The sequence below is a fragment of the Ahaetulla prasina genome, chromosome 1 (assembly GCF_028640845.1).
Source record: "Ahaetulla prasina isolate Xishuangbanna chromosome 1, ASM2864084v1, whole genome shotgun sequence".
NCBI lineage: Eukaryota > Metazoa > Chordata > Lepidosauria > Squamata > Colubridae > Ahaetulla > Ahaetulla prasina.
In genome coordinates this window covers 311,306,314-311,322,348 of record NC_080539.1, presented here as the reverse complement: position 1 = coordinate 311,322,348, position 16,035 = coordinate 311,306,314, and the positions used below count along the sequence as shown (strand labels likewise).

General features: G+C 48.2%; 2 protein-coding genes across 6 annotated transcripts in view; both read left to right on the top strand.

Moving 5' to 3' along the window:
• The window catches only part of STXBP6 (syntaxin binding protein 6), a 115,190-nt gene that overhangs the window by 67,084 nt on the left and 32,071 nt on the right, over positions 1-16,035 (top strand). The gene's annotated exons all lie outside the window — the stretch shown is intronic.
• LOC131187690 (mucin-5AC-like) lies at positions 196-2,216 on the top strand. Of its 2 annotated transcripts, XM_058162176.1 has the most exons (3): positions 196-214; positions 603-717; positions 853-2,216. In XM_058162176.1, the coding sequence occupies exon 3, from the start codon at positions 962-964 to the stop codon at positions 1,895-1,897; it is 936 nt and encodes a 311-aa protein (XP_058018159.1). In that variant the 5' UTR covers positions 196-214; positions 603-717; positions 853-961; the 3' UTR covers positions 1,898-2,216. The 2 variants fall into 2 exon arrangements, with proteins under 2 accessions (XP_058018159.1, XP_058018158.1); XM_058162175.1 differs by lacking the exon at positions 196-214 and having other exon boundaries at positions 544-717.

Below are 16,035 nucleotides of genomic sequence, written 5' to 3'. Positions count from 1 at the left end.
TTTATTTGCATTTTTAGCGTATTGTTGGAATACATAATTCTCCAGCAGGGCGGGACCAGCAGCCAGGCATGGGGAGTGACTCGGTCTGTATCCAATGGGATCGAGTCTGCTAGTTGAAAAGCACCTCCTCCTCCTGGTGCCTTCCAGCTTTCAGACTCGATCTGATTGGGAACAGACGCACTTCGGAGCTGCTTCCCTTTGAATTCTTCCCAAAGTAAGCTTTTCTTAAGTAATTAGGAGGGCGATTCAGCCCTATTATTCCTTCCCAGCTGCTGGTATAGGGGTTGAGGCTCCCATTGTAGGTGAGCTCTCCCCCTCCCCAGCGAGAAAGGGCGATTCAGCCCGATACCGCTGGGGACAGCATAAGAAGCTGCTGGAAGAACGGGGAGGCTGTTAGGCCTCAATTCGCCTCCCGTGGCTGGCAAATTCGCGGCTGCCGAATTTAAAACACAGCCGCTGGCGGCTTTAATTAATATTAAGTTTGGGCGCCCCGGTGCTTCCCGATCGCCTCGGCCTACCCATAAAGGGTCTAGGCCGCCAGCCTGCCCTTACCTGAGCTCTGGGGCGTCTTTAATCAGGCCATTGATGGGCCTATTTTCCAGTCACCGGATCTTCGTGGGCGCTCCCGGGCTTCATTCCCGATCGCTTGGTGACTCAGCAGGGCCTCTGCATCGATCTTCGACTGGCTCTCCGGCCACTCACTGAGGCCTTCAGTCTGTGAGTATGATTACCCTTTTAGCCACCTCCGGTTTTACTAGCCACGTGGCAAAATACCTAGTAGGCCCTAGAGAATGGAAAAATTTCGCCACTGAATTTTTATTTAAATGGTAATTTAATTATAATTTGTCCTAGGTCATTTCTGTAATAGGCCTTGGCTTGGGCCTCTAAAGGCTCATAGGCCTCGCATCCAGGCCTTGTCCACGTGGGGTTTGAGGCCTAACTATCGGTTAGGCCTTTCAAGATGGCCGCCGTTCCTCCAGTCCGGCCTAGTAAAAGGAAGCAACATCAGACCAGTCCAAGCCCAGGGCCTAGTGCTTCGAGCTCTCATGCACCCACAAGGTCAGAGACACTTCAATCCTCCATTTCTAAGCCCCAAAAGGCTATTTCTAAGACTTCTGAAAAGAAGGCCCTACAACGCCAGAAGGCTATGGATAGGGCCATTGCTAGGGCAGTGAGGGAATCTGCTGATACTATACAGGAACAGCAATCCACCTCCTTACCAGTTCAGCCTCCTGTGCAGTCTCCTGGGGCTCCATTAACTTTATCTCCTGATATATCTGTAGACTCATCCCAACCTCTGCCCAATTCTGATTTATTCTGTCCTATTTCTGTATCTGAAATGGAGGTTTTACCTGCAGCCCCGCCAGTACTTGAGTCAGCAGAGGTTCCTTCTAGTGCCACTATTCCAATGGGGCCTGTGAGTCACCAGGCAGTTGCCCCAGTGGCTAATGACCCTGCAGTTATGGCAGAAATGATTGCAGCTGCTGTTCAGAGGGGTATTACTGCTTCCAGGCAGACAAGAACCCATTCATGGGTTTCAGAATATGTAGCATCCCAAACTAGTCACGATTTGGTGCAGGACTACTCCACACCTCAAGCTGAAGATTTCCAGGCTCATTCTCCATCTCGGGCCTCACTGGGGGATGAAGGGGACCTTAGGGATGAGAACCTCTCTGAGGATGAGGATTTGGTTCCAGACCAACCCTCCTTTGTGGGTCTCTTCAACCCACAATTATTTCGGTCTTTGCTACACAAGGCCAAGGTCACTACCCGGCTGGGAGTGGCCCGACCGGCCCCAATTCCCACCTCAGAGACCACTGATCCACCCATGGACTTGTTTTCAGTTCCGTGGTCGAGTCAGAAGAGGTGCCTGCCCCCAAGCTCTTTGTGGAAGTAGTCGATAGGCAATGGAACACTCCTATAACTGGTCCTAATCCTAATGCCTTGGACCGTCGCTTGTATAATTTGGAACCTAACTTCCTTAAATTACTGCAAATCCCCACAGTTGATGCCCCAGTAGTTGCATTAGCAGGGCCATCTGTGGTCACAGGTCCTCCAGAGGAAACCCTTCGCCCGGAAGACAAACGGGCCGAACAAACCCTGATTAAGAGTCATCAGGCGGCTGCCTGGGCCGTTAGGGCCTCTTCCTCGGCCTCTTTCTTTAATAGAGCGGCCCTTTTATGGTTAAAACAGTTGCGGGACCGTTTACCAGTCACTGACTCGGTCACATCAGGACTTAAACAAGATTATAGCTGCCATCGAATACTCAGCCGATGCCACCCTGAATGCTTCTCGATTTGCTGCCAAATCGATTGGTTCCACAGTATCCTCACGCCGCCTTCTCTGGCTTAGGCGTTGGCAAGCCGACGCCAAAAACAAATGGAGGTTGGCCTCAGCCCCTTATTCGGGGACCTCACTCTTTGGAGCAGCCTTGGATCCTTTACTTATAGAGACCAAGGACAAGCGCAAAATCCTTCCAAGCATGTCCCGCCGTTCAGACTCCAGACCAACCCCATATTTTCGTCCCTTCAGGGCGGCTGATTCTAACTTTGGAAACTCCAGAACCCAAAGACCCTTCTCCCCCAGACAGGGTAGACAGGATAGGCAGGATAGACAGGCAGGTCAAGGTCAGAGGGGTTCCTTCAAGCGGCCCTTTCGGGGGGGGAGAGGTCGCCCATTCAGACGCTCACGTTGACTGCTTGCCCGTCCCTCCCATTGGGGGCAGACTGGCGCTCTTCGCCAGCCAATGGGAGGAGTCCACCTCGGACTCCTGGGTCAGGGAGACAATCAGGTTCGGTCTATCCCTGGAATTCCTCTCCACCCCCCCGGGCCATTTCGTCAGGTGCCCGTTATCTTGCAACCCGACGAAACGGCTGCTCGTGGCATCGGCCATAAAACATCTTCTCTCAATTCAGGCCATCCAAACGGTGCCACGAGATCAGCACGGTCGGGGGTTTTACTCCCGACTGTTCATAGTTCCAAAGCCCTCGGGGGGATGGAGAGCAATCCTCGACCTGAAGGCTCTGAACCGCCACATAGTCTACAGGCGGTTCAAGATGCAGTCACTCCAGTCCATCTTGGAGAGCATCAGGGAGGGGGACTTCCTCACGCCAGTAGACCTGACGGAGGCATACTTACACGTCCCTATCCTTCCGGCTCACAGACGATTCCTCCGCTTCTGCCACGGGGGTCTCCATTACCAATATTGTGCCCTTCCATTCGGGCTCTCCTCGGCCCCAGGGTCTTCTCAAAGCTAATGGCCGCCTCACAGCGCATCTCCGGCTATTCCAATCAGAATCCAGGCTTATCTGGACGATCTCCTTATTCAATCTCGATCAGAGACCCTGGCGGCAGCGGATTTGTCCACAACCATTCAGGTTCTAGAAGCCCACGGCTTCTCGATCAACAAGGCCAAAAGTCACTTACATCCTACGAATCGAATCCAACACTTAGGGGCCATCATAGACACGATAGAGGGCCGGGTCTATCTGTCACAGGAGCGTCTCACCAATTTACAGAATCTAGTCAGGGGGGTAACCAAGAGACGCCTTATTCCTTTAAAGACCCTTTCCCAACTCTTGGGGAAACTGGTCTCCTGCATCGGCATTGTACCTTGGGCTCGTCTCCACTGCAGGACACTGCAGTGGTTTCTACTCCCCTATCAAAAGGCACACACAGCTACGTCACCAATACTTGTCCAACTTCCACAACAAGTCAGACACTCTCTTTTATGGTGGATCTCCCAGCCCTGTCAAAGGGCAGAGAGTTCAGGGAACCCCAACGCCTAATCTTGACAACAGATGCCAGTCTTCATGGCTGGGGCGCCCATCTGGGATCAAACATGGCTCAGGGTCAGTGGTCCCCAAGGGACCTGACCCACAACATAAACTGGTTAGAACTCAGGGCCATTCATCTGGCCTTACTATCGTTCCAGGACATTGTTCTCAATCAAGACATTCTAGTATTAACGGACAATGTGGCCGCAAAGGCTCATGTGAACCGCCTGGGGAACCCATTCTCACCCCCTCTTGCAAGAGGCAGTGCAACTGGGCCCCTGGGCGGAGGCCCACCTGAGGCCCATACGGGCCTCTCATATATCAGGGGTGGCAAACACACAGGCCGACTGGCTCAGCCGAGTCTCAGTCGACCAGGGGGAGTGGCGACTGAATCCGGATATGTTCCTCGAGATCACACTCCCCTTCGGGAACCCGCTGGTAGACCTCTTTGCCACTCGAGACAATCGTCAACTGGATCGGTTCTTCTCAAGGTACCCAGTCCAGGGGCGGAGGGCATAGACGCCTGCGCAGCCCTTGGCCCCGGCCTCCTTTATGCCTTCCCTCCCATTCCGACAATACCCAAGGTTATCAGGAAGATGCTGAGGGAACAGGCGGAACTCATCTTGCTGGCTCCACACTGGCCTCGGCGCCCGTGGTTTGCGGACCTGGTGGCTCTCTCAGTGGCTCCCCCGTGGAAACTTCCTCAGACCAAGATCTCGCTCAGCCAAGGGCAGCTGACTCATCCGGACCCTCAGTGGTTCAAGCTGACCGCCTGGCGCTTGAGCGGAGCCTCCTGAGGAAGAGACATGTACCTGCCAACGTCGCCAACACCATCCAGGCGTCTCGTCGTAGTTCCACCATTCGCATCTACGGCTCGACGTGGCGCACCTTCTACACCTGGTGTTCAAGCAAGAACATAGACCCTACCAACGCTTCTACGATCACTATCCTGATCTTCCTTCAACACGGATTGGAACAAGGTTTGGCAGCGAACACGCTTCGACGACAGGTAGCTGCTCTCTCTTCTATTTTAACTTGCGGTGCTAAACGCTCCCTAGCCCACCGCCCCTCATCCGTCAATTTCTGAGGGAGCAACCAACCTTTGTCCTCCGGTAGTCCACAGGTATCCATCTTGGGACCTCACGAAGGTTCTAACATCCTCACCAAGGGCCCTTCAACCTTTGCGGAGTGTGGCCTGCAATATTTGACATATAAGGTGGCCTTTCTAGTAGCCATTACTTCAGCTCGCAGAATTTCTGAACTTGCTGCCCTTTCCACCAGGGCGGATCTCTGCGTTTTTCACTCAGATAGGGTGGTCCTCCGGCTAGATCCTACCTTCCTGCCTAAAGTTAACTCACTGTTCCATAGATCACAAGAGCTCATTCTTCCCGACTTTTCTCCAGATCCGTACACCGCTGGAAAGGTCCTGGCATACCCTAGATGTCCGGAGAGCCCTCCGTATTTATATCAAGCGTACCGCCTCTCTCAGGAGGACGGAGGCTCTCTTTGTGTCCTTTCAACCAACCACCATCGGCCTTAAGGTATCTTCCTCTACCATCGGTAGATGGCTTAAGGCATGCATTGCCAGAGCATATCAGATTCAGGGAATTCCTGTTCCAAGTCGCATCTCTCCGCATTCTATTATAAAGGCGGATACTTCAGCTACGTGGGTCACTCAGGCTCCGTTAGAGGAAATCTGCAAAGCAGCCACATGGTCTTCTCCGAATCCATTCATACGCCATTACAAGATCGATTCCTATGCATCTGCTGATGCGGCGTCCGGCCGCAGGGTTCTCCAAAGGGTCCTAGAAGGGGGTTCTAACCCGGACCGGGCGGATCCTCCCGATAGGACTTGCTTTGGTATGTCCCATGCCTGGCTGCTGGTCCCGCCTGCTGGAGAATGGACATTGGTCCTACCTGAATGTCCTTTCTCTGTTGGCGGGACCAGCAGCCAGCCCTCCTGAACGCCCGGTTCCTGTCTTCTATAGAGGTCATTCGGGCTCTCATGGTCATATGCCGGGGGGGGGGAGGGCATAATAGCATATTCTTGCAGTTCCTGTTTTACAGCTCAGTGCGTCGGTCTGCCGCATCATCCTCGTCCGAAAGCTGGAAGGCACCAGGAGGAGGAGGTGCTTTTCAACTAGCAGACTCGATCCCATTGGATACAGACCGAGTCACTCCCCATGCCTGGCTGCTGGTCCCGCCAACAGAGAAAGGACATTCAGGTAGGACCAATGTCCATTCCCGTTGAAAGGTATTGTGTGTCTTTATGTGAAAAAGAGTGATCTGTCTATGGAGATTCTCAGTCATCCAGATCATGGTTATCCTAAAGGTTAATTTTCAAAAAGCCTTTCAAAAGGCTTAGCTTGACCCTTCTTCAGTTCTAACTGAACAGTTCTCTTTTTTTAAATAGCTTTTATTAAATATTCTCCAACTTTAAAAACCACACATAACAAATACATATACAAACAAATAAAAAGAAAAAACAAATGACCTAACAGTATAATACAATTTTACAGCTTGTCATATCAGCATTGTATAATCTGCTTTTGTAATTCCCTATTCAATATTTGCCTTTTCATAGATTTTTAACTCTTCTAGTAATAATATAATTAAGTTGTAGTGATACAATACATTCTGATTATACATATATATATTTATCTTTATATTATAGTCAATATATTTTTTCTTCTGCGCATGCGCGTTATGGCGGCGACGTTTTGATCCTCGTGGAGACGGCGGCTGGGAGATCTCGGGCCGCGATGCCGTTCTGCTGGCCGCCGAGCTGCTTGGGTTCCGGCTCCTGGTTGGTGAGCTTCTTGGCTGCCGAGAGCGAGGTTTTTGGACCTCATTGGGCTCTTGGCTGCTGAGTTTGGAGCCGGACGAGCAGCGGATGGCGGCGCCATGTTGGGGGGTGTGGAGAGACGCCCGGCTTAGCTCAGCCTGACTCAGCTGTTCTTCGGAACATCAGAAGAACATCGGAATGTCGGCCGTCTTGTCAACCGCCGGGCTGCTTGGCCTCCGGCCCCTGACTTTTGATCTTCTCGGTGGTCGAGGTCGAGGTCTTTTGACCTCATTGGGCTCTCGGCCGCTGAGAATGGAGCCAGAGTTTATGATTGAGCAGCGGATGGCGGTGGCCATGTTGGGGTGGTGTGAGGTTGGAGGCCCCAGCCTATTTCAGCTGTTCTTGGCCGTTTTGGCCGTGGAGAATATAAACGGCTGTGTCTGGAGACCTTCGATGTGTTGTGAGCTGGGCCGCAGGTAACATCAGCGGCAGTATGTTGGGCCGTCGGGCGGTACCCTCATGGGCCTGGACATCGCCCCCCCATGGGCCTGAACATCGATTGAATATCGCCCCCTTCCCTTCCCGCAGCTGTCTTTTGGCCGTGGCCTGCCGTGCCGCAATTACCATTCAGCGGCATGTTTTCTCGGTCGCTCTCTCCATCAGTAACTGATAGGCGGCCTGGCCTGGACATTTTCAACAACGGCACGCTGGTCCCATATTGGGCCCAGCGGCATAAACTGCGGTTTAATGGTGGCAGTATTGACGGCATTGACGGCACCAGCAAATGTTGTTCCAATCACCGTACCTCACGGGTTCTGTCCCGTGATGGTGCAATGCCGGGAACCCAAGTGAGACCTTTTTATCCGACTGCCGATTTTCCATCTTAGCAGCCGAGGGATCAACCGAGGGAATATTGTCATACCAGCTTCCGAGAGGGAGGTCATTGGATTTGGACCGGACCCCCGGACCCTTTGGTTGTCCTGGACCCTTTGGATTTCTACGGACTATGACCCATACGGTTGACCGTTCAATATTGGGTCTTGGTGAACTATCGGAACGACTGGAACATTTTTGCCGATTAGAGATGGACACTCTTTCGCCGTTTTATTGACTATTCCTCCATGAGATACTCGTCTGCCGAACTATTACGACTGCGAGGTTCCCCCGCCTCGCAGGAATGGCCCTCCAAGTTATCGAGGGCTTACTTTAACAAAGGGTCTTGGGACCCAGAGAGGTGGCATGCGGCCAAGACAAATTTGTGGGGATTTTTAAATAGATTTGTAAATAAGGGTTTTTTAAAGGGGGGGAGGGATATGACGGGTGGGGGAAAGAACCCGTCGGGGAGGGATCCAGCCCCTGTGCTGGTTCGCGGCATCAGGGCATCTGGTCTGAAGGCAGGGGGGAGGGGTTCGTTCCATGATTAGAGGGTTGTTCAATCTGTACGGTAAGTGGGAGAGGCAGATATGGCGGAGGGGGGGGCGTATCGAGTGTTGGGAGCACGTGCTCGCTGTTTGAAAGCGATCACGTGCTCCGGCCCCTCAGTCCCTACCCGTTCCTCAGGCGGCCATGATCCTCAGAGCTTGGATCTTCGGTTGATGTTATGTAATGCCCGGTCCGTGGTTAATAAAGCTCCCCTGATTTGTGATCTTATTCAGGGGGAGTCCGCGGACCTTATGGGCATTACGGAGACCTGGTTGGGCCCAGAGGGGGGGGGTTCCCCTTGTTGAGCTGTGCCCTCCGGGTTTCCGAGCATTTCATCAACCGAGGGCCCAAGGTAGGGGTGGGGGGGTGGCGGTTGTCATTAAGGAGGATCTAGAGCCGAGGGAGGCCACTGTTCCTCAGATTGCCGGCTGTGAATCCCTCTATGTGAGGTGGGGCCATAGGAATCAGTTGGGCTTGTTGATCGCGTACCTGGCTCCTTGCTGCGTGAACACAGCCCTGCCCGAGCTGTTGGAGGTACTTGCCGGTGTGGCGGTTGAGACCCCCAGACTTATGGTTATGGGGGATTTCAACCTGCCATCAGCTGGCTTGTCATCGACTGCAGCTCGGGAGTTCCAGGCTTCCATGACGGCCTTGGACCTGATTCGAGTAAATGATGGCCCTACACACATGGGAGGAGGCACGCTGGATCTAATTTATATCTCTGGACAGTGGTTAAATGATCTGGAATTAGATGACTTAGTAACAGAACCGTTGTCATGGACAGATCATTTTCTCCTTCGCCTGGACCTCCGAACCGCCACCCACCATCGCAGGGAGACGGAACCTATACGTTGGTTCCGTCCCAGGCGCCTGATGGACCCTGAGAGGTTCCTGACGGAGCTTGGGCCATTTCCTGAGGATCTGGCCCACGGCTCGACTGAGGAACTAGTTGCGGCCTGGGAACAGGCCGCGGCTGGGGCCTTGGACCGGGTCGTGCCTTTGCGGCCTCTGACCCGGCGCAGGTCTCGTCCGGCCCCTTGGTTCTCCGAGGGGCTGAGGGAGATGAAACGCCGGAGAAGACGCCTAGAGAGCACCTGGAGGTCCAGTCGTTCCGAAGCTGATCGGACACTAGTTAGGTCCTATTCTAGGACCTACCTAGTGGCAATGAGGGAGGCGAGGCACTCCTATGCCTCCACCCTCATTGCGTCGGCAGATAACCGCCCGGCCGCCCTGTTTCGGGTGACCCGCTCCCTCCTTCATCAGGAGGTGCGGGATGACCCTTTGCAGGGACGTGCCGAGGAGTTTAGTGGTTATCTATACGATAAAATCGCTCAGCTCCGGGATGGTCTGGACCGAAATTGGGATGATCCAAGCGACGGAGAGGAGGCACGTCTTGTCGAGTCTGTTTGGGATGAGTTTGACCCTGTGGCTCCCGAGGACGTGGACAGGTTGTTGGGGAGGCTTCACGCCACTACATGTTTACTGGACCCGTGTCCTTCCTGGCTGGTACTGGCCACTCAGGAGGTGACACGAGGCTGGCTCCAGGGGATTATCAACGCTTCTTTGTTGGAAGGGGTTTTCCCTGCCGCCTTGAAAGAGGCGGTGGTGAGACCCCTCCTCAAGAAGCCCTCCCTGGACCCAGCTATTTTGGGTAATTATCGTCCGGTCTCCAACCTTCGCTTCGTTGCGAAGGTTGTAGAGAGTGCTGTGGCGCGACAGCTACCCCAATACCTGGATGAAGCCGTCTATCTAGACCCGTTCCAGTCCGGCTTCCGACCCGGATACAGCACGGAGACAGCTTTGGTCGCATTGGTGGATGATCTCTGGAGGGCCAGGGACAGGGGTACTCCTCTGCCCTGGTCCTATTAGACCTCTCAGCGGCTTTTGATACCATCGACCATGGTATCTTGCTGCGCCGGTTGGGGGGATTGGGAGTGGGAGGCACCGTGTATCGGTGGTTCTCCTCCTATCTCTCTGACCGGTCGCAGACGGTGTTGACAGGGGGGCAGAGGTCGACCGCGAGGTGCCTCACTTGTGGGGTGCCGCAGGGGTCGATCCTCTCGCCCCTTCTGTTCAACATCTATATGAAGCCGTTGGGTGAGATCATCAGTGGCTTTGGGGTGAGATACCAGCTGTACGCTGATGACACTCAGCTGTACTTTTCCACCCCGGGCCACCCCAATGAAGCTGTTGAAGTGCTGTCCCGGTGTTTGGAAGCCGTACGGGTCTGGATGGGGAGAAACAGGCTCAAGCTTAATCCCTCCAAGACGGAGTGGCTGTGGATGCCGGCACCCCGATTCAGTCAGCTGCAGCCGCAGCTGACTGTTGGAGGCGAGTTATTGGCCCCAAAGGATAGGGTGCGCAACTTAGGTGTCCTCCTGGATGAACGGCTGTCGCTTGAAGATCATTTGACGGCCGTCTCCAGGAGGGCCTTCCACCAGGTTCGCCTGGTTCAGCAGTTGCGCCTTCCTTGATCGGGATGCCTTGTGCACAGTCACTCATGCGCCTGCTACCTCTCGCTTGGATTATTGTAATGCTCTCACATGGGGCTCCCTTGAGGTGCACTCGGAGGCTTCAGTTAGTCCAGAATGCAGCTGCGCTGGTGATAGAGGGAGCTCGTAGCTCCCGTAACACCGCCTCCTGCGCAGACTGCACTGGCTACCTGTGGCCTTCGGTGCACTTTAAGGTTTTGGTTACTACCTTTAAAGCGCTCCATGGCTTAGGGCCTGGGTACTTACGGGACCGCCTGCTGTTACCGCATGCCTCCCACCGACCCGTACGCTCTCACAGAGAGGGACTTCTCAGGGTGCCGTCCGCCAAGCAATGTCGGCTGGCGGCCCCCAGGGTAAGGTCCTTCTCTGTGGGGGCTCCCACACTCTGGAACGAGCTTCCCCCGGATTTACGCCAAATACCTGACCTTCGGACCTTCCGCCGCGAACTGAAGACACATCTTTTCATTCGCGCGGGGCTGGCTTAAATTTTATTGATTTTAAATTCTCTATTATTAATTTTAAGGGGTTTTAGTTTTATATATTTTAAAGTTTTTTAGGCCAATTATAAAATAAGTTTTTTAATCTGTATTTTAATTGTATATTGTATTGTCTGTTTTTTATTTTGGCTGTACACCGCCCTGAGTCCTTCGGGAGAAGGGCGGTATAAAAATCGAATAAATAATAAATAATAATAATAATGATTTTAAAACTTTTAATTCTTGTTTTGGCTTTTATTCTGTAACCACTTGTACAGTCTACTCCAAGTTTTATAATAATCCAATTCTTTTATTTAAATCTATGGTCATCCTATCCATTTCAGCGCATTCCAGTATCTTTCTAATTACCATTCCTCTGAGGGGGTATTTATTTGTTTCCAGTTTTGCGCAAAAGCGATCCTAGCTGCAGTTAGTATGTGTAATATTATGTATTGATAGCTTTTTCCCATTTTTGAATCTAATATGCCTAATAAACCTTACTGAACAGTTAGAATAGATCTAACTAGTTAGGACTGAAGAAGTTTTTTTGGATGAGAAACAAAATCCTTTCTAAGAGAATAACCAAGAAAGTCCAGTTGCCTTTTGGGAAAAGCACCTTTGGGACAAAAGAACGATGTGATGAAGAGATTTTTGAACTTTATCAGATCACTGAGAAATTGGTGCAGGTAAGAAAGTTAGTTGTACATCGGTTGGTTGAGAGGATATCTTTGATTAAATGAATAGGTCTGAATCGTAGAATGTCAAATATGGATTTGAAACCTGGTTGCTAACATTTATAAGAACAGTGAATGAATAATGTAAAACACATATAAGAATCAACAGAATGTGAATAATTCAGCAAAAAATTAAACAATTATGCTGAATTAAACAATAATTCAGCATAAAATTAAACAAGGATGTGTGTTAAGATATTTACAGACCAATGTTTCTAGTGTTGTTAGAGGTATGATTATATGTACTTTTAGATACAAATGTGCCATGTCTTGTCTAAAAACTCAGGTGATATACAACAGACCCTGGATTTATCTTATTTCATACTTTTTTTTGTATTTTCCATAATATTTTCCCCCAAAAGGGAATATCACAATGTGCATGCATACAATATTGTATAAGTTCTCAAATAATAACCATAGCTATAAAAGATCAGATTTACCTCAATATCTAATACGCAACAGCAGTTTCTTGCTTCACAGATGTTTAGCTGTCATATAAAAATCGAAATGCTAAATCTTCCACCTACATTATTCAGGAATAAAGAGGGAGCTAAAAATATAAATGGGAAAGAGATTGATTGATTGATTGATTGATTGATTGATTGAAGTTTGATTGATTGACTTTTGAATGTCTTTTGAAATTTGGATCCTGTTAAAGAAATATACATTGACATATTTTTGAAGTACAGATGCCATTATATATGTACAGATTTGATATTTTGTGTAATTTGCACCACAGTAGATTGCAGTCTGATAGAATATCCAGAACTAATTTATAGTCTTACAGCTCAGTTTGCTATGCATTACATTCACCATTTTTAAATGGTTTAGTGGGAAGTTGACAGCATATATTAATTAGCCATAACTCCAGGCACCCCAACAATATTCATTTATCTCAACAAACAAAAAAGAATCACTGAAAAAAAAATCTTACACTGAACGTATCTTCAGGTCCATCTCTTGCACTCTTTCAAAATCTATGCCTTCCTGATGTGGCATATAAGATTCATACGGTGAAGCAGATTATTGTAGTGGTATTTTTTAATACATGTAGTTGAGAAAAATTGTTGGATGTCAGAGATCAAGGGACATGAGAGCAGTATTCCATTATTTGAGAGACTGCCACAAAAAGGAAGAGGTCAATTTGTTTTCCAAAGCACCTGACGACAGGACAAGAAGCAATGGATGGAAACTAATCAAGGAGAGAAGCAACTTGGAATTAAGTAGAATCTTCTTAATAGAGAGGACAATTAATCAATGGAACAGTTTGCCTTCAGACATTATGGGTGCTTCATCACTGGAGGGTTTTAAGAAGAGACTGGACAGTCACTTGTCTGAAATAATATTTCAGGGGGCTGGACTAGGGGCTGGACTAGAAGACCTCCAAGATCCCTTCCAGCTCTATTCTGATTCTGATTCAGTCCTTTTCAGTTGGAATGCTCATTTGAGAGTTACGTTATTTCAACATAATCTTTTCTCTGGCTGTGGCAAATATAAAGAAAGAAATGTATATACAAGTAGTCATCAACTTAGAACCACAATTGGGTCCAGAAATTTTATCGCTAAGCAAGGTGGTTCTTAAGTGAGTTGCACTTGATTTTGCAGCATTTTTGACATGGCTGTTAAGCACATCACTGCAGTTGTTAAATGACTTTCTCTGTCATTAAGCAATTCCGACTTCACCCATTGTCTTTGGCAGAAGCCAGCAGGGAAGGTGACAAATGTCAATCACATGGCCCCTGTAACTACATACCAGTTGCCAAGCACACAAATTTTGATTACATGATCATGAGGATGCTGTAGTGGTCATAAGTGTGAGAACTGATCATAAACTACTTTTTTCAGTGCCATTGTAATTTTGAATGGTCACTAAAACAATGGTTCTAAGTCAAGAGCTACCTGTAAAATGAGGATTACCTCTCTGGACTTTTGAAGAAAGGGAAGTATACAGGTGGCCCTTGACATACGACCACAATTGAGCCCAAAATTTCTGTTGCTAATTCAGACGGTTGTTAAGTGAATTTTGCTCTATTTTACGATCTCTCTTGCCACAGTTATTAAGCGAATCACTGCAGTTGTGAAATCTGTACCGCCGTTGTTAAGTGAATCTGGTTTCCCCATTGACTTGGCTTGACAGAAGGTACTCACATGACCCTGGGACACTGCAACCGTCATAATTCTGAGTCAGTTGCCAAGTGCCTGAATTTGGATCACATGACCTGGGGATGCTGCAATGGTTGTAAATGTGAAAAATGGTCATAAGCAGGGGTGAAATGCTACTGGTTCGCATCAGTTCGGGCAAACCTGTAGTAAAAAAATGCTACCAGTTCATTCGAACCGATATTTCTGACGATCAGCTGTGCCGTGCGATTTATATTCTCTAGAAAGCAGGAAACCCTGCTTTCTAGCGAATCTGAATTGTGCGGCACATCTGTTTCCCCCCCCTTGCTGTTCTACTTACCTTTTTAAGCCTCCTTTTTCTGCGCTGCATGGTAGCACCTGTGATGCACATGTGCACAAAGCACACGTTTTGGCACATACCGGGCATGCATGTGCTTAGCATGCATTTGGTATGCACTGCATGCGTACACAGCATGCATTTGATGTGCACTGTGCATGCATGCACAGCATGTGTTTGTCGCATGCGCACGCAGCCAACCAGTTGCAAACCTCGGAGGATTTCACCACTGGTCATAAGTCATTTTTTCCAGTGCTGTTCTAACTTTGAACGGTCATTGAATGAACTGTTGTAAGCCAAGATTTACCTATACAGACATAGATACATACAGTTAATGTCTATGCAGCTTACTATTTTAAAATTCAGAAGAAGAGGTCAAATTCTTTTTGATGAACTTACCCAGTGGTAGAAACTTGGAAAAGAACCAACACACAGCCATTGATTTCCTTAGTGTCTTCAGTGAAGCTATAATACTTCAGCCACATACAGATGTTGACTGATGCTGTAAATCATTTGATAAACTGAAGTGCTGTATAAATACCCAATAGAATGACCATTAAACAGATGGAGCACTGCATGTTGAGAAGCCGAGAATCTCTCCTGATGTCTTATGTCCACAGACATAAGGCTCCATTTCTAATTCTTTGCCATTCAAAGCAAAGTGACCATGGACCAGGGAACAAAGGAGCAAAATCGACACTTATTTTTCAATCAGGGTGGAGCAGCATTTTCATAATGCTTAACTCCAAACCTCAACCTGAATGAAGATGCTTCTCAGCTTGAAATGCATTAGAAAATATGAATAGCTCTCTGCATTAATCATGAAATAAATGAGAAAAGTGGTTTTGCTGCAGCTCGTTCTTTAACAGCCAGGAAAACATTTTGTCACATTTCCCTCATAATAAGACAATTCCAAAGGATTGGTCACATTGCCTCATTGTAAATCGAACGGCTGCAAAATGGACATTATACCTTAAGAGGATATAAATCACTGCAGCTGTGTTCCTAATATTAAACTTTACTTTTTCCATTGTTGATTCACCTATTCCACATTAGCAGACAGTTTGTTGTAGAACTGATGATAGCTCTGGTATCACTTCCCAAGATGGTTATTGATTGCTTCTGAAAAGAGAACGATTGTCTCTCTTTTACTGTTCCAAACATTTTTCTCTTGGGCTTTTTACGTGTTCAGGTAATTGGTGAGAATTCTGCAAGATACAAAAGTTATGGCCAACATATATTACATTGCAGTCGTAACTGAAGGATTACCTTTGTGGGGGTTTGAAGCATTTCATTCTATTCTGAGGATTCTGTAATTTACCCAGTACCATGACATTTAACTACAGCCAAAATAGAAGTTTGCTAAATAAAAAAATGAAATATTAAACCATTCAGACTCAGCTTAGGTCACAGTAGATGCAATAAATTATTTTGCTTTATTTCCATTCTGATTCTGAAAATATCTATCCATCATTATTTATATGATTTATATTTATATTATTTTATATGAGTTCTATGCAGTCTAAGAATTTGGGCTGATATTAAAACTGGCACATAATCACTGGTAATTTTCCTCTCTCACAGAGAAGAGCCATAACCTTTTTTTCTGTAAAATATTATGTAAACCTCTTCTAAAATCAATACTTCACAGTTGGAAATAGTATCATTTTCCTTTTTTAAAAGAATGAAAAACCTTTCCTGATGTTTTTGCTTATGGAAAAGTGACTGTTTTTTAATCTGGAAGCCTCAGGTGTAAGGTATGAGATTTTTCAAAATGCATATTTCCAGTGGAAAATTCCTCCATAAAACATTTAGTAAGAGTCTTGATAAATTCAAGGAGTCTTAGTAAACGTTTGTGGAATTTAAGTTACAGTTTCTAAAATATATTTTCC

Coding starts and splice junctions, on each gene's coding strand:
- LOC131187690 (XM_058162176.1), top strand. CDS start 962: ATGGCCGCCGTTCCTCCAGTCCGGCCTAGTAAAAGGAAGCAACATCAG.